Here is a 19745-nt window from a genome sequence, read left to right as displayed (position 1 = left end):
GCATGGAATTCACACAGTCAAGTGTTATGTCTGTGTGCGTCCATATGCAAAAATAAAAATGGAAAGCAATTGCTTCAGACAAGTAATTGCACTGCATTGTCTCGGCTGACACTGAGGAGGCGCGTGCCTATAGTGTAAATGTGTCACTGGATGTTTGAATGTTTTTATGTCATCACCCATATGCTTTCTGTCTGCTCACAGCAGTCATTTTCACTGTGCGTTTACCCTGTCTGTTTTGTCTGACTTGCCATAATCCACTGATTTTCCATCTGTCTACTAAATAGGCTTCACTTTTCCCACATTATCTGAGCAAGTGTTTTGGACTGTGTAACTCTATCTGTATAATTGCATCTTGTAGCTATAAGGTGTTAATCATCTCACAGTACAGTAATCATGCCTCAATTTGTTTCTCTCTGCTTGTTGGACTGCTTTAGTCCTCTTTGCCTCATAAGAGTCTGCCACATAGAGCGTGTCTAACAGTGACCTTTAACTAAGCCTACTTTTTATTCAGAGGACATGATGATGAATAATTTTATGGCAACTTATATATGACATAAGTCTTTCCACAAAAACGAAACTGACTTAGCCTACATGTGCTCAGGAACGTGTACACAACAGCTTGAGGAATGCAAAGCTTTTCTGTTTTTAATGGTTATCCTGAGACCTCCCCGTATTAGCAAATATGCACAATAACAATAACAACACAATAAATAAAAGGTTTTTGATTATTTAAATAATTTTCGAATTTAGTGCATAATACACGGACATCTTCGTGTGATACAACTCTTAAAACCTTTTAAAAACTCATTTTTAAAAATAACCCATGAATGATGCGATGATGACACTTAAACATAAGAATAACCCCACAGAAAAAAAATCATTACACAAATCCAATGCTTGAACAAGTGAGGCGTGATTTCTTTCCAGCGTTATTATTTGTGCATCTGAAGGGTGATGATAGCTATATGATTTTGAGAGGTAATTGCACAGGTTATAGTTTGGAACAATATGAGGAGTGAGCTGGACGCGCTAATGATAGAGCATTGGAGCATCGCACAGTGCTGTAACTGTAAACGTGTTGCATTTCCAGCCTTGGGCAATAATTGTAGGTCTGATAGCATCCCCGGAGGATAGGCTATTGATCGCTTTACAGGTATGCTGTAGGAGTTAAACCGTGAATAGAGCAAGGAGTGTAGGCTACTTGCTCCTTCGACACTCCAGCCGAATGATGCGATAGTGTCACGGCGTGTTCATTACGGACTGAGCAAAGGGGATTACGCGTAAAAGTGCTTTGGTCAGGAAACTGTTTGCCTACCGGCTCTGTGGTGCTCATCGTTGAGGATGTCGAAAGGTTAACGACTGTTGGGGACCAAATCACCTTTGAAAAAACCGGAAAGAGAGGCGGTGCCAGATGATTTCGTAAATTCAAGTTTGAGCTGATATTTTGGAAGCCTAACTTATAGCACAACTGGGGGACGACGGTGGTATTATGTCTGCCTATCCAAAACAGGCCAGCCAGAAGTGATTCATCTAAAGTAAATTATAATAAAAAAAAGATTAAAAAGATCCTCCAAGGATGACAGCAGCAGAGCGGTAAAACTCTAGGCTACATAATGCTGTGGATGGGGACAGAGTTGCTGCTTCTTTTTATTTTCCCATTGAATTCAGGTAGGTTACTGCCTTGAATCATTTGCTTATAAAATATTGTTTATATGGTCCATTGTGTTTTTATTATTTCTTTTTTTATCTTATCAGACAGCCTTCCTCTTCATTTATTAATCTTGTAAGTGTAACAGTTTTTTATTAGTTATATGCTGTGTGTCTATTAACTGGTGTATCTATTCAGTTATATAAAAGTGTTTAAGTGAATTTCAAGGCTTACCTGTACAATTTATAGAAAAAGTCACAATACAACCTGAAACAACACACATCAAAATTAAAACATAAAATTAATGTCTTCATTTATACAAGCCTCATAAAGGAATACAATTTATATGTGCATTATGCAATACAATGTACAAAAGAAGATGGCCTTTAAAAAAGTTAGTGGACATTTTTGTAGGTGCAATTTTTGAAAATAATCACTAAACAACACAAATTTCATTAATTAAATAATATAATAAGATTTCAGCAGTTAAAATATTACTAATAGACCATGATGATATGATTTTTATAATAAATGAATTGCTAAATAAAACTCAGCTTGTCTCTTTTCAATCGACCAGCGCAGATCTCTGAACTACCCGCAGTAATGGACAGTGACATGCTCACTGAAATTGCATACCAGCCTGGGCCATCGTACCTGAGTCTGCTCCTGTTGGTCCTGGCCGTGGGACTGTCCGGCAGTGTTTACCTCTGTGTGCTGCAGTACATTTGCACCGGCTGCTGCCAGCCTGTAGTTGTTGGACCTGAAGATGAGAGCATGTCAGGAATGGTGTGATAGCACGCGTGTCTGTCTTCATGACTGTTTATGTTAGCTTGCGTGCAACAACAAATCATTCTTTCTTTCATTCATGTAACAGAGTTGAAGGCTCATCCCTTAAGGACATCAGAATGTTATTGTAAGACAGAATTAGCATAATAATTTTTTTGTGATTGTTATGTTTTCCACTGACATAACATGTATAAAACACTTATGGCAAACCACGTTCAAAGAACACAGCCAACATTCAGGGATACTTTACTTCTTCTGAATTTATTATTAAGGAACACAACTAATAATTACAAGTGGCAGTGCCACCTACAGGCACAATGGGGGAATAGCAGTATTACATACATAACATTTCCTCCCCTCTTAATCAAGAAACAAAGAAAACAATGCTTTCTCAGTTACACAAAAATTATGCATTTTTTTATTTTATTTTTTCTAGAGGTAGAGGGTAGACTGCCTCTTGCCTCGAGCCAGTTCGGGGATTATTCTGCCCCATGTCAGAACAGGCTCACTAACATAACTAATTACAGTTCATCCCAGCAGGGATGTCTCATGGCTCTATAATGTCAGACGGTTGGGCGGTTTAATCACTCTGGCTGGATAACGTCTGACCTGCACTGATGGAATGTTGAGTTTGCCATGGTTTATCTGAGGCTCTACTGATGTGTCACTGTTAACATCTTGTTCCCTTGTTGGTGGTACCGAAGAAGTGTCATCTACAGAGGTCTGTACAGGAACAGACACATCACTGATGTCAGGTGGTTGTGTCACCTGAGTTTCAGCTGTTTGCTTCGGAATAGACAAGAGTTGATCAGCATGGCGTCGCCATTCCTCAGAAGCTCCTACATCCACAGTATAAGATACTGGACCACTTTGAGCCGTCACCACACCTGATGTCCATCTTTCTCTCCCTCTGTAATCACGAGCCAGCACAGCATCACCGACTCCAAACTGTCTGGGCTTCGAACGGCCAGCTCTGCGGAGGACCTGGGAGGTCTGTGAGAGTCGCACGGCAGCTGTCACACTGGGTTTCAAGGCATCCAAACGTGTGCGCAGTTGTCGTCCCAAAAACAACAAGGAAGGGGACTCTCTTGTCGTGGGGTGTGGTGTGTTGCGGTACGTCAGCAAGAATGTTTCCAGCCGTCTCTGAAGAGTAGAAGAGCCCTTAGACGTCTTCAGTGCTTGTTTTAGTGACTGAACAAACCTTTCAGCCTGCCCATTGGTTGCTGGATGATATGGGGCGGAACGGATATGTTTCACATGGTTGGCCTTCAGGAAAGTCACAAACTCCTGAGAGACAAATTGTGGTCCATTATCACTCACCAGGACTTCAGGCAGACCATAATGGCTGAAGAGATTCCGCAAAACTTCAATTGTTCTTTCTGCAGTTGTTGATGTCATCAACTGCACCTCAGGCCACTTCGAATGTGCGTCAACCACGACTAGGTACATGTGACCTTCACATGGCCCAGCAAAATCTACATGTATGCGCTCCCATGGTTTGCTTGGCCACTCCCATGGGTGGAGGGGTGCTTGGGATGGCATTTTCTGTATTTGTTGACATGACTGACACATTTTTACACACAGTTCAATGTCAGCATCAATCCCAGGCCACCACACATAACTGCGAGCAATGGCTTTCATCCGGACAATTCCTGGATGACCAGTGTGCAGTTCCTCCAGTACTCTTTTCCGCAGCTTAAGGGGAACAACAACTCTCATGCCTCGCATTAAGCACCCGTGTTGGACGGACAGCTCATTGCGTCTGGAGATAAAAGGTGAGACTTCATCATTACCAGTCAGGTTGACAGCTTGAGTCCCTTTTATGACCATTTCGACGACTGTAGACAAGGCTGGATCACTCATAATCTCACGTCGGATATCAGTGGCACTGACAGGGAGTTTCTCCATCTGTCCGAGGTAAAACAGCTCTACGGCATCCTTTTTCTCACTGTGCTCCACTTGTAACGGCAGACGGGAAAGACCATCAGCATTTGCATGATGCTCAGCTCTTTTGTACTCAATTGTATAGTTGTGCGCAGACAAAAGTAATGCCCACCTTTGCATCCGCGCTGCCGCCATAGACGGAATTCCTTTTTGCGGCCCAAAGATCGTAGTAAGGGGGCGGTGATCTGTGAAAAGCGTGAATTTCCGTCCGTAGAGATACTGGTGGAATTTTCTGACCCCAAACACTATGGCCAGAGCCTCGCGCTCAATCTGTGCATAATTCTGTTCTGCCTTGCTAAGTGTGCGAGATGCGAAGGCTATTGGCTTTTCTTCACCGCTGGGTAGCATGTGGGAAATGACGGCACCAATGCCATAAGGTGATGCGTCGCATGCAAGCCGAATGGCGTTCTGAGGGTCATAGTGTGTCAAGACATTTTGTGACACCAGTTGTTCTTTTGCCTTTTTGAATGCAGCATCACACTCTGCAGACCACTGCCAACGTTTCCCTTTACACAGCAGGGCGTTCAGAGGATTCGCTATGTTTGCCAGATTGGGTATGAATCTCCCGTAATAGTTTAACAGGCCGAGAAATGATCTCAGCTGTGTGATGTTTGATGGAATTGGCGCATTGACAATTGCACTTACTTTTTTAGGTGACTTGTGCAAACCTTCCGCATCAATTATGTGACCCAGGTATTCCAGTGAGTCCTTGAAGAAGTCACATTTCCCTTTTTCAGCATGCAAGCCGAACTGCTCCAGTCGTCCAAGGACTGCATCCAGGTTTTCCAGGTGTTCAGCTTCAGTCCGCCCGGTAACCAGAATGTCATCCAGGTAACAATGGACATTAGGCAGACCTTGTAATATTTGATCCATAGCTCTCTGGAATATGGCTGGGGCCGAAGCGATCCCGAACGGAAGGCGATTGTACTGGAATAGCCCTTTCTGTGTGGAAATTGTGAGGAACTTCCTGGACTCCTCCTCGACCCACATTTGAAGGTAAGCATGTGACAAGTCCAATTTGCTGAAACATTGTCCTCCCGCTAATGAAGCGAACAGGTCCTCAATGCGCGGTAATGGATAGTGTTCAATGTGTAAGACAGGGTTTACCGTCACCTTAAAGTCACCACAGATGCGCACATCTCCGTTTCTCTTTACAACAGGGACTATTGGAGTGGCCCATTCGCTGTACTGTACCGGTGTCAATACTCCAATTTCAGTGAGACGGTTCAGCTCCGCTTCGACTTTCGGACGAAGAGCATACGGAACGACTCTGGGCTGGCAAAACTTGGGTTTGTATCCAGGTTTCAATGTTATTTTAGCTTTGATGTTCTTCATTTCTCCCAACTGTTTAGAGAAAATAGCAGCATGTTTCTGCAGCACAGCTTCTAATGTCTTCAATTTGACTGTTTTTATTTCTTTCCAGTTCAGTTTGATCTGACGCAACCACTCTCTGCCATAGAGTGGTGGATAGTCCCCCTGCACGACATACAATGGAAGAACAGCTGTCTGCTTGCCCATTTTCACATGCACATCAATTACCCCTTCAGGACGCAAAGCTTGCCCAGTGTATGTCCGAAGAACAATGTCCGTTGAGCATAGGGGCAGGTGTTTCAATATTCGATCATAAGTCTCTGTTGAAATCAATGACACTGCTGCGCCCGTGTCCAGTTCCATTTCCAGTGGCATACCTTCAATTTCTGGTTTCACAGTGATACTGGACTTTTCTCCTGGCTGTGACAGTTTATACAGAGCTAAATCAGAGTCTGTGTCATCATCATTGGACACTGCATCAGCATCAAGGCGGTGTACATTTCCTTTTTTTATATAGCCTTTCTGCTTAAATGCTTTCATTTGCCGTGCAGCTTTTGCTGTGTTTCCACTCTTTGTTTTCCTGTCATCATTAACGTAACTTGTCCTGCAAACGCGACTGATATGGCCCTTTTTTCCACAAGCATTACAGTTTTTGTCTTTAAACCAACAGTCATCTTCACTATGGTTAGTCTTTCCACATCGTTTGCATTTGTTTGCAGTCTTACTCTTTGATAAAGACAGTGCATTTACCGTCAGTGATCCGCTGAGTTGGTGTGCTTCACGTGACGCCGTTTCCATGGAGACCGCCAACTCTACCGCTCTCTGAAACGTCAGCGCAGACTCAGTCAACAAGCGCTTTTGAGTAGCTTCACTCTTCAAGCCACACACAAATCTATCGCGAAGTGCATCATCCAAATGTCCCCCAAATTCACAGTGTTCTGACAATCCTCTAAGCACTGCAACATACTGTGTCACCGACTCGCTCTCCTGATTCCGCCGGTGGAAACGAAAACGCTCCGCGATGACCAGGGGCTTCGGAGAGAAGTGCTGCTGTAGCGTGTCTGTGATGTGCTTGAAGCTTTTCTCTCCCGGTTTGTCCGGCGCGATAAGACTTCGGAGTAGTCCATATGTTTTTCCTCCGATCACACTGAGTAGCACAGGCACTTTCTTGTCTGCCTCAATACTGTTGGCTTCTATGAAGTGTTCAAATCTTTCAATGTAAGTGGTCCACGGTTCGACGCTTTCATCAAAACCTTCCATGTGGCCAATGGTAGCAGCCATCCTAGCTAACCTAGATCACTTTAGCTACGCAGAGAAAACAATATAAAAGTTGTAGTAACGTTACGCCTAACTACTCACGATTCACTGTAGTAGCTTCGTGGTAATTTTAATCCACCTCGTCGCCAATTATGTTATGTTTTCCACTGACATAACATGTATAAAACACTTATGGCAAACCACGTTCAAAGAACACAGCCAACATTCAGGGATACTTTACTTCTTCTGAATTTATTATTAAGGAACACAACTAATAATTACAAGTGGCAGTGCCACCTACAGGCACAATGGGGGAATAGCAGTATTACATACATAACAGTGATGTTCCTCATTTGTAAGTCACTTTAGATAAAAGTAGCCTATCTGCTATGATCACTAAATTCAGTTCAAAAGCCTGACTGTATGTTGTCAGTGAGTGCATTCATTTAGCCTCTACAGAATTAGACATGTGACTATATGGATGATGCAAATGTTGACTGAGGGGTTAAGCAGGTTTTGGATGCTCTGTCAATCAAGAGAAATCCTTCTCACAAATCCTGTCTGCATTGGTATGACAGTGCCACCTGTATACTTTCAGTCAATATAAAATGCTTTTTTTTTTTTTTTTAAAAAACAAGGACTAATAAAAATGAAACCATTTATGTGAAAATGCACATTTTCTAATTTCTTAATCCACAGAATTTAGGTATTTTAATCTTTAAAGTGATCCAGAATATATATAAGTATTTGGAATAAAGTGATCCATAAAGTGATGCAATGCATCGTTCTATTACATTTAATGGCAGAATCTGAACTATAACATGTTATTTACATATCAACATCTCTTGTTTCATTAAGATGCTCCCTGGGGAAGTGATCAGTTGCCAAGGGCTACTACTGGATCTAGTTGCCATGGAAATAATTGCATCTGCTTACCTCTAGATGGGGCTGGCACATCAGCTGTTCAGATCGCCTTGGCATGTAGGCCTATTCAAAAATTTTACTATTAGATCTTGTAGAAATACTTTTGTAGTGTAAACACATGAATGTTCATTGCAAATGCATTGTCTTTGTGCACAAGAATACCACAGAGTGAATAGTCTTTTAGTCATTTTATAGTAATTTTGTCAGTGATGTAAAACAGCAAGCAAAAACCAGGATTACTAACACAAATGTCTTGTCTTTGTTCAGCTCTGATGTCTAGCCAGAGTGTCATCAGTTTTTAAAGTACACTATAGCCATATGTGACACTAGTTCAAATGAAGCTATTTATACATAAAAAGTTTATTTTAAAACAATACATGTTCTCATGCTCCTCCCAAATGAAGTCGATGGTTGACACCATTGTGGTTTTGCTCTTTAAACCACTTCCTCATACAGAAAGGTGTGTTGAATGTTGTACTTCCCCTTAGAAACATTTCCTTTTGCTCACACCATCTTTGACTCTGACACTGGGTTTTAATGCTTTAGAGTTCACAGGTCATTGCTTTTATTTAACTGCTATTCAGCAAAACAGTAGTATTTATAAATCTAATAAAAAAAAATGTTCAAGCAAAATGTGTGAAATGTTTGTTTATCTATTGTATTTTGAAACTGGCCATATGATGCCCTTTGTGGAATCTATATGTGTAGGTATTTATAATGTAGCTATTTTAATTTAATTGTCTAGTTAGTGTTTCATTAAAGTATTATTTTACTGTAAAAAAATATATTATCAATAAGTTGACAACATGTTTTTACATTGCTTTAACTCATCAAAAAGTTAATCAATTTTCAACTTTTTTTTTTTTTTTTTTTTTACAATTTATACAAGATTCAAACATGTTTTTAAATTTTGGTTTAATGGATAATTTGAGCTGAAATTTCTTAAACATCCAAGTTGATTGTACTTAAAAATTTAAGGCAGCAATTTTTTTTACAGACAATGTTTTGGCATTTTAAACCAAAATACATGGTCTCATGCTCTGAAGTAGGCAAACAAAGAAAACAACTCTGTTCATGCTGGTGGACACTTTCTGATCTTCATTTCATTGTGCTTTGCTCCATTTGATGGGTGTCATAATATGGTGAAAAGCACAAGACAACCATGTCAGTCATAGAATAGACAAGGGCAAAGAGACATGCAGCTTTGTTGTGCTTCTGATGTGGCTTTCAGAAAGACAGACGTCCTCGCATAAAAATAGCTAAAAATCTTTTCTATGATACATTTTGAACATACTGATGTCGAGCTTATAAACTTCAATAATGCAAGAAAGTTTACAGTATATTATTAATAGAATACAATACAACTAATTACAATTCATATTTACGCGGTTAATAATAGCCTAATAATAATACATATTTCGAAATATTATTAATTTTGAATAGATTTTTACCCCAAAAATCGGCAGAGGCACACTCGATTGTCTCACTGTTGGACAACGAGTAGCTTAGCGACTTCTCTGATTGTTTGATCCTGATTTCCAAATGGGCCTACTTGGAATGCAAACAAGATCCTTGCACAAAACATTCTACTTAAATTACATTAGCCTACTTTAAATGCCTACATAAAATGTATCCCATGAAAACATTAAATATGTTTTATTCGATAAAAAGCCATGTCATCCATGGACATTATTGTTTCCCAAGCTGGATTTTTGAGTCCCCAACGGCTGATGATTGAACTGCAGGTCAGGAAGTTCGCGAAGTTGTGATGTCAACTGGAAATGCCAAATTAAATTAACTTTGATAGTTTAAAAAAATATAAATAAAATGTGTAGAGGAATAAAAAATGATATACAAAGTGCTTTATATATTTATATTTACATATATTATTCGTTATATGTATTCAAATGTTTTTCAAAAGCAATCTTCATTTATGGAATAAAGTTCTGTCAAAAAAGATTCACAACAAGAGTTTAAGTAGAGAGTGGCAACGCTATTTCCCACGAACGAGTGAACGCCACTTGCTCCCGCCCAATCAAACTCCAGCTCTTCGTTCACCTGATCACAGCGAAGCCATTTTGTCCTGAACGGCTCCGCCAGCGCATTCTTCACCAAACCGGAATAACACAGAGCTGACAGTTCGAACCACAACCACAGATACAGCGACAGACAGGGGGGTTATAGCTGAACCACCCCTCAATTCAGTCCCGAGCAACTCGACGTCTCTCGTTCTCACCACGGGCGGAACCGTGTCGTATACGCGGACTAAAAGGAGACTTTAAGCGGGACGGAAGGGCAGAGAACCAGGCATCCGGTTAGACGCGCTGGCTCACCGGGCTGGAGTCCAACTTGAGCCGGACACTTTCAGCTGTCTTCGTCGCGATGCACGCTGGACTTCTTTTTAACAACATTTGCCATTCTTTTTTTTAGATTATGTGTTATTTAGGAATAGCTTAGGCTCGAGCAAGATTGGTTTTTGTTAGTAGTTGTCTAAATATAAGAAAGCTGGAGCAATAATTCAAGCTCAGATGTGATTTATCCACTCAGCTGGCTGGGCAGATAGTTTAGGTTGTTGATTAGATAAATCGCCTAAATTGATTGGTTACATAATACTTTTGTTTTGTTACCTGTATAGTTACATATTTGAGTTAATCCACCTTTCTTACCGCCTCTTTGCCAAGTCACTTATAGGGTTTGGTTTGTATGTCTATGCATATATCTCGCAAGAAAACCTGTTAGAGTTCTTGACTGGTTAAGTCTTGGTACAAGTGTATTAACAGGTTTATAAAGGCAAGAAAATCCACAGAACAGTTTTGCTTATCTGATCTCAATCTAGTCTGCTGGTGCGTCTTATATCCAGTTTGTTTTCTTTTAAAAGGTCTTAATTGGTGAGGCTCAAGCTGGCTGACAGGTGATATTTTCTGCCTGAATCCTCTGAGCTGGCCTGACCGATAGCTATGACATTTTCCAACAGTTGTTTTGTATCTTCAGACTTCAATACCAGTATCTGTTCTTGGTGCCAATGGTGTATGAGTAATATTAGCTAACAAAAGTTCAGATCGTCCCTCCAATTTAGTTACGGCATATCTAGTTGTGACATTTTTACTAGTTAAGTCAACTTTTCCTTCCCTTTTTTTTTACTACAAGTGTATCAATTAGTGCCAGTTGACTTGGTGGCGGTTCAAACGTATCAAACTCAACAGTTTGCATCAAGTCAGTGTATTTTTGTAAAATTGTCAACTCCTATACTAGACCGTTGTGAGAATACACACGTCTACAGTGAGACCAGGTCGAGTTTAGTGTTGATTTTTCGTATCAGAGCTGAATAAAAATGTCAGGACAGTCCATCACGGATCGCATCGCTGCGGCCCAGCACAGTATGACTGGATCAGCCATCACCAAAGCTCTCTGCAAGGCCACAACGCATGAAGTCAGTGGACCAAAAAAGAAACACCTCGATTGTGAGTATGCCAAAAAGATAAAAAATCCTTGTATTTGTACTTGCACACACAGTCTCTTCTCAGGTATTCTTGGGTGCTTTTTAAAAGCTCAAAGTGTTACTGCATCCCTGGCATGCAGTTCCACTAGCCTTGGCTTGCACATCCTCAGCTGTCTGGACACCAGTGATGAATTGGAACATGCTCGTGATGGGAATGCTGATCTGTCTTCAGAGGAGCTGATGCCACTGTAACGCGGCAATATAGGGTCATTTACTGACTTTGTGGCCCATTTTATTTTTTTGTAATTATATATGCGTTATTGCAGCAATTTTGAAGCAGTTATGTCATCATACAGTCAGCTTATATTTAATAATAGCTGCTGCATAATAACCACTTCTGCTTGAGTCGGTAAATGCAGCTGTCAGGGATTCTGATACATCGTGTTTGAAGTCATGGTGTGCGTAATGTCTTCACGTCTTGTGTGATCCCTCTTTAACAGTCATCGTTGAGATGGTGTGGGAGCGATGAAGGTCAATACAGGCGTGTGTGCATTAAGGCATTGAGGCATTGATTCTTTTCACAAAAGCAGAGTTAATGCAGAATGCAGCACGTCAGTTTCATTTTCGCATAGACAGTGTCTAAAGAGATTACGAACAGAGGGCTGCTGAAGTATTTGTACGGCTTGTGTCTGACACTCTGAACGCAGCCAAATGCATCTTGGTGCAAAATGCTCTTCATCAAGGGATTTCATTCTTATTAGACCTTTATCTGTGATTCCCCGATGGAACGAGGGAGGCTGGCTGCTTCGGCACCTGTCGTGCTGTAACACCACAGGCTTACTTGCAGCCAAGAAAACGAAAAAAACCTGATTGGTTTGTTTTATGTTTGTGTCTTTGATTCATCAGTGTTTGCAGAACACAGCCTCATGTTTAGTCTGGATTTGTTTCCTGTGTTAGCCACTGGGTTATGTGGCCTAGTACGTTAGTCTGTGCCGATCTGCCAGCTTCATTGCTTCTGTTTTAATCTTGCAAACACTGCATAACACAATATTTTTCAGAATTACACAAGGTCAAGTGTTGCTTACTTCCTCTTTTTTTGCTGAAAGCAGAGAAGTATTATATCCAGAAACATTTCCACATGACTTGTTCTAACCGGTTCTTAGAATTGGGGAATTTCAGAAGCCTGACGTATGTTGTGTCAAGACCATGTCATAATTATTTATTAGGATGCATTAGTATCATCTTGGTTATCAGCTGATATTAGAGATTTTCTTGATGTTGGTTGATATTGGAAATTGTATTGTGACAGGTAACTTCCCCACTTTTTACATTTAGATTACTTTTGCCGTCACCTAAAGAATATCTATTTTTAATTCTGTAATCTGTATATTTATAATGTTGTTTTGCTCAAATTCATTTGAGCAATTTGAGCAACACAACATTATAAATGGTTTAATTTTTAGTTTTAGTTTTTATTTATTTAGACAACATAGTACAATTGTAATGTATCAACTTTTATCGGTTATTATTAGCCTTAACTTTTAAAATAATTTAAGTATTTTAATATTACTGCATCCCTATAATTTATCATAGCTATCTCCCTAAGCCCAGTCAGTGTTTATTCATTGCTTTTTCATTCTGGCTAAAGCAGTCTGTGAGATTGGAAATTTAGATAGGTTAGCTAACAAAGAAGTTAATGTGACACTTTTTTCTCTCTCTCTTTTGAAGATTCGATCTTTTATTATTTAGTTTTGTCCAGTTTGCATTCACTTTCCTGTTCTGTGCAAACAGCAGTGAGATTTGTACTGAGTCAACAAACAGATTTTGCACTCTGACCTCTTCGGAAGCAGTGAGTGGGACACTGTCTTTTGGTAGAACTTGAGCTTACTGAACTGGGATCTGTGCTCAGTCTTACATTCTAACCAGTAAGCTAACTGGGGAATTGTTCTCAGATTGGTACAGAAATAACACTGCTAGTGCTACATGTCTCCGTTTCAGATTTCTCACTTTCCATTTAACATTTACAGGACCTCTTGATGGATATTTCTCACAAAAATGACAAAATGGCTTAAATCAACATATCCATCTAATTGACTTGTTTTAATGCAATTTTGGGGTGACAGGTTGAACTGGATTTTATTAGTCCACTGGGGCAAATGTTGTGTTTACAAATGACTAAGCAGCTTTAATGAGAGTTTCTGAGTAAGAACTAATAGCTAAGTTTGGAAGCTTTGTAGCATCGTATTTTTGAGAGCTGTTCAATAGAAACAAATGAAACTCTTGAAGGAAATAACGGAGTATATGTGTTTATGCATATATATTATACTGTTTTATTTTTTGAGAGCCTTGTCATGAATGTTGCATTCTTGTGGTGGTCAGGCTAAAAATGTCAGTTGTCAGGGTAAAAACCAGGATCACACCTTGAGACTCCTGCGTTCTGTTCCATTCTATTGCTTTCCTTGTAGCTTTTTTAATGCAAAAAAAAAGTCTTAAATATCTTTTATGGGATAACTCTCTTAATTACCATTTAAAGAGGTCTTAAATTTGGGGACAGAAAACCGAGAATCGCGTTATGGCTTAATGTGATTTGTTCGTTAAACTTGAAAAGGCTATGAATTCGCAATCAATGAATACCACATATTTATGCCAAGCGATTGGCGATTGCTAATAATCTACTGTTGGTGAATTATAAAATTGTTTACCTTGTGGTGTTTATATCGCCTGTAAACTCATCGCCTTTCTAAGAAATATTTTTCTAATAAGCGCAGATGCTTTGTATACAGGGGTTACAAGGGTAACCGTTATATTTCTGCTGTTCCATAAGCGCCACCTATTGTCAGAGTAAATTTGGATTTTGATTTAGCCCTTTTACACACAGTGTTGTTAACTGGTGGATCGTAAAGAAGCAAATGTGCATTCAGAAAATCTAAGTATATTGGCAAATATCATATCACATATAGGCTAATCATATATTTTAAATATAATCATAATAATATAAATATAATAATTTATAGAGAAGCACAATACTAAATTTTTCCGTTGATACAATCTGTTTTTAAACAATCAGCCGATGGCCGATAGTGAAAATAATTGCTTTTATCGGCTGATACCGATTGTTGGCCGGTACATCGGTGCATCTCTATTAAAAACATTGCTTATGCACGTTGTAATCTTTGGGGAAAAAAAACGTTGCTTAAAAATGTTGCTTGTGTTTATAAAAAAGAATAAATGAAGCTATGGCTCTGTTCTTTCTTCTAATGTATTGTGTGTTCAGATATACAACAAAATATTCTAGGGTAGGGGGCCATGACATTTTTGTGAAAATGATCAAAAACACTGGTGGTGACTGGCAACTTAAAAAAAAAAGAAACACTGGCGGGGAAAGAGTTAATAACAGAGCCCAAACAATTTTTAACTGCTATTTATTTTCAGATATAATTACACTCTAATAAAAATGTTTGTTTAAAACTTAAATGTTTGTATGGGGTAAATGCAAGGTCAAGTGACGTTGTCCACAAGCTGTTTTATTGACGTCTTTCAGCGGTTGAAACACTGATTGAACGATTACATGAGACATACATTTTGGTAAGTTGTACTGAATCTTTCAACATACCCTTTTGATGTTTTTCGTGGAAGAAAAGACTTGGGCTCAATGCTGCTACTTGAAATAAAGTGCTACAACGATCTGTCACTTCACATTTAATAGCATCAAAACGCAATTTTGTGATAAAATGGACGATTTGAAAGCTGAGACTTTGTTTATTATCAGAAGTAACAGCACAACACTCTTTGTGATGTTTGGATGGGAGGCGTGCTATAAATGTTTTTTTAATTGTTAATGCGTTGTCTAATTAAAGGTAGGGTAGACTAGGCAATTTTTAATGAGGCTATCTAGCAAGCTACCTTTGAAAGCATAAGATCCCCCTCCCTTCAGAGCGCGGTCTAAACCCACGCATCCTTCAAAATACGTGAACGTGTACAGCAGGGAGCAAAAAAAGTGTCACGAGAGATGGCGTTGAACTACCTCATGTCTCAAAGCACATAACATTACAATAATGAACAAAAAAAAACTTGTATAAGAGAACTGACCTGTACCCCCTGACTGCTGCAGATTCATTTCGGCGTTGATGGTGTTAATAATAATTTATTATTATTAGTGTTAGTATTATTATTACATTGAGACGTATCTACCAGAATCGTAACTACCAGCGTCATTGGATTTGTGACACGAGACACCAAACTTGAACAAACAAACTTCTTCGTCTTGCAGTGAAAAAAATCCACATGCCGAGAATCAAGAACACCATTCCATCGATATGCTCCATTGCTCCTGTGTTGCACGTTTCTTTGTTGCGTTTACGATTATGTCACGGCAGTAGAGGCGGCGCAACTATAACGATCAGTCTATATTAGGGATGTAACGATACCCTCATGTCACGATTCGATACATATCACGTTACTGAACTCTTGATAAAATGTTATTGCTATACTCCAAGACATATGGTAAATGGTCAACAAAAAATGTACTGTTGATTAAAATGCTAAATTTGGTATTGCGTTGGGAGTGGAAATGAATAGGCTTGGAGTTGGTGCTGGTAACCCAATGCACAGGACAATGGTGACACAAGAATCTAAAATGAATGTTCATGATTCTGAAGCATATTTTAGACAAATATGCTTGCCTTGCACTCTGTCACTGACTAGATATATTTCAAATAATTTAGGCCACTTTTTACTGGTAACATAATACATTTGGCATTATCAGGACCCACAAATATTCCCCCATTGCAATATTATACATTAAATTCAACATTATATTTAGGCTAATAGTTTAATATACTGACACTAAAACTAAAATGATTGGTCGAACATTTTATGGCCCTTACGCCTTCCACAGACGATATATAATATACATACATACATTTAGACCATTTAACTTAGTGATTGCTATCAGGATGTTAATCAGCATAACAAAAAATGTTTCTGGAACAAATCACCTACTCTGCCTTTAACTTTGACAGCCTTAAATTCAAAACGAGACATTTTCTTCACACAGTGTGAGTTGCAGATTTTGATTGACAGGATATAATCGTCCCTGATCGTTGGCTGTTTTTAAACAATCGGCCGATGGCTGATAGTGAAAATAATTACTTTTATCCTGTATTTGAGTTAATTTTTTTTTTTTTACAGTCATTTTATGGTTTACGATGTTACCATAGACATTGCTTTTCCCTGCCCAATGTGCCCATATAGTATTAATTTTATTTGTGCAGGTCTTAAAAAGCATTTAATTTGATGCAGATACCATTCTTAAGATTGATTATTTGACTAGTCATTCAGTTAACCCACCAGAATAATTGATTTCGAATGTGTGTGGTTCTGCACATGCCTAAAGTAGACTTTTACGCCCATAGTCAATAATCCTGAGACTCTCCGACTAGCAGCAGTCTGAATCTGGAGTGTGTCAGGGTTAAAGTTGAATTGCTTCTGATTTAGAACTAGACAGCTGAAATGATGCTGTGCAGCAAAGACAAAACAGCCATTCTCAAACATGTCTTGGGAAATACCACCCAGCCTTTCAGAATACAGATTACTCTTCAGGATGCTTTGTCCACTGTTTACAGCCATCAGCTCTGCAAGAGCAAACCGCTCCACAGATAAGTAGCTTTTACTTATGAACTCATTGTAATTTTGTGGATGATGGATGTTTGTATTTGTATTTATTAAGCACCGAAGCATGTTGTATTAGAAGCAAGCAAGCAGAAATAGAACCAGGAGCTACTGATAAAAGAGGATGTCTTTTGGAGTTTTTTTAGGTAGAGAAGCAGTTGATCAATGTTTGTTGAGCTTCATTCAGTGTGAGGACACAACTGCACCACTTTAAGAGAGCTTCCACATGCTGCATGACACATTGCTTCTGTTCCCTTCACGCTCATAGTGCTGATGTGGCCTATTTATAGCTGCTGAGGGCCTTTGGCTCTGTTTGATAGCTTGTTTTGTACCTTATAAGAGCCCTTGGCTCGTCTTCCGACATCTCCTCTGCAAAACCTGGGACTTTATTTATGACACATCTCAGAGGAGAGAATTCTCAAAGCTCTTTTTTTCCTCTCATGCCCATATGAGCAAAACTACATATTTTCAGTTTCCGATACTACATAACTATAACCTTTCATTGTACAAAACTATCCGGCTCAAATTTAGTTTGATTTTGTACATTTTTGAGGAGAGACAAACATAAATAGTGATGAAAGCCAAAATATGAAATGTAATAAATGTATATTAACTTGGTAATCCACAATTTTGTAGAGGGGGTCAAAATGGCAATTTTCACCTGAGATTTGGAGCCAAATGGGGCCCGGGCATGCAAAGTTGGGGGGAAAAAACACAAAGAAGTGCTTTCCCCATTTTTGAACTGTCACCGTTGGCATATAATGCAACAGAGATTGTTAAAGTCAACAGATTTTACTTACAGACCTACCAATCTCTGTGTAAAAATAGAAATGATGATGCTGTCATCTTTCTAAAGTAATTTTTACCCATTCATTTGGCTCCAAATCTCAGATTAGAATTGTCATTTTGACCCTCCTCTAAAAAATAGTGTATTACTTAGTCAATTCATTAAATTTAAGATTTTAGCTTTCTTCTTCATTTATGTATTTCTTTCAGCAGAAAAACAAATCCACATTTTTAGCCTGGGACCTCTGGTTGAGTTGACACGGAATGACCCTTCTTTGGTGTTTGCGTATAGAGGCGCACATTCACATAAAACTATAGACTTCCAGTAAGCTTAAAGCTCTCATTTATCCTTTTTAAAGCATATATAAAATATATAGGCTACACATATAAATGATCTGAATTCTAGTTTCCTAATTTCCTAACCTTTCCTAATTTGATCATGCTATTTTGAACAGTAGACATTAATGCATCAGCCTTCATGCTTATTTGATTTTTCTACTTTTTTGGTATTCCTTGCCTTAAATTACATTTCTTGGGCTTTGTGAGAAATAAAGGGCGGCTGATCTTATATATGATTGTATGGCTTTCTTTTGTCCTTTTTATCATAGATGGAGCTTTATAGAATTTTTCAAGCTGTGCTCCCAAGTTGCTGATTAGTTGCAAAGCTGTCCTCGTGAAAAAGAAAAGAGAGGGAGAGAGAGAGAGGGAGAAATATGGGAATGACATGTGAGGAATAGCTGCGGTATTCCACAGAACTGTGTCACTGAACTCACTGTTCAGGAATCCCATATAGGCCTTTTACAAAAATGTCACCATCATCACATTTATGTTCCCAGAACGCTGATCAAATACCGACCTCGTCTCACCACATTTCAGACTATCCACCAGATATGCATAATTTCCTTTTCCAGCACTTCACAATCACAAACATAGCATCAGAGATACAAACATAGCAAACAAGCTCTCAAAAAGAATCCCAGCTATATTTAATAGAGGTCCCAGGTTCCCAGACAGAGGGAGCACAGACGATTATTTGGAGAAGAATTCTCCTTGCTGTTCTCCTTCAAGCTAGCTGAAGCGGTTAGCCGATAAAATACTCTCTGCGCTCATTAAATCCAAAACGGTTTGCTGTTCTTATCTGCAGGTTAGAGAGGTTAGCATTTGTTTTTGAGCATAGAGTAAAATCTCAACAGGTCTGGGGGTCCTCTAATCTTAGTGATTAGCTTTTCCACAAAGGAAATCTTTTTGATATATATATATATATATATATTTTTGTGTGAAATTGTTTTAATAAATCTTTTCATGCTCTTGCATTGGAGGTCCATATAGTCAGTAAACATGTCTGCACACTACACAAATATTATATTGACGATACAAATATTATATTGACGTCGGTGTCATGATACAGTAGTATTTTCATTTTGTGTTTAGTTTATTATGATTAGAACTGTAAAATTGCGAGCGTTTAACTTTGAACTAATTTCCCATTCATCTTCATTGGACAAGTAGCTTTGCACAAGTAGTACTGAACTTTCTACTTTTATTTCATTGGAGAGCCATAAAACTAGCATAGAGAGTTGGCATGTCATCGTCAGAAAAAATAATAATGACGTGTACCATGATGATAGTACCATGTTTATTGTAGCACGAAAACTTAGCATACTTGGCAGCCCTGACTGGTGGTCAGCCCAAAAAATACTTATGTAACTAGAAATATTGTGTCTCTCATTCACTAATAATTGCATGGATTATGTCATATTCGTACGCACAGGAGAACTTTGGGTTGGGTTGGGGGGTAACGGGTGTTGCGGTTGAACACCATGTAACACAGACTATCTCAGCAAGCCTAATATGCACATGAATTTGTTCTTAATCTCGTTCTAATGTTAGTGAATTTGGAATATTCTAAATGAGCGCCACGTGCACAAGGTTAGTCATTGGCATAAAACACGCCCAAACCATCTCCATATAAGGGCTTTC

At 39.0% G+C, this 19745-nt stretch overlaps 1 protein-coding gene across 11 annotated transcripts in view; it reads left to right on the top strand.

Annotated features, from left to right (window-relative positions):
* Nucleotides 1–19745, top strand: part of si:ch211-200p22.4 (phosphatidylinositol-binding clathrin assembly protein) — a 71629-nt gene that overhangs the window by 5432 nt on the left and 46452 nt on the right. For 4 of the 11 annotated variants that reach the window (XM_056268683.1, XM_056268677.1, XM_056268676.1 and 1 more), the window contains exon 1: nucleotides 9956–11331. In XM_056268683.1, coding sequence (XP_056124658.1) covers nucleotides 11202–11331 — 130 coding nt within the window. In that variant the 5' untranslated portion in view covers nucleotides 9956–11201. Of the gene's footprint in view, nucleotides 1–9955; nucleotides 11332–19745 lie in introns of those variants that run through there. The other 7 variants (XM_056268682.1, XM_056268681.1, XM_056268679.1 and 4 more) reach the window with 3 other exon arrangements.

Source organism: Rhinichthys klamathensis, unplaced genomic scaffold (assembly GCF_029890125.1).
Source record: "Rhinichthys klamathensis goyatoka isolate OS25496 unplaced genomic scaffold, OSU_Roscu_1.1 h1tg000275l_1, whole genome shotgun sequence".
NCBI classification, from domain to species: Eukaryota; Metazoa; Chordata; class Actinopteri; order Cypriniformes; family Leuciscidae; genus Rhinichthys; species Rhinichthys klamathensis.
This window is presented reverse-complemented; position numbering and strand designations above follow the sequence as displayed.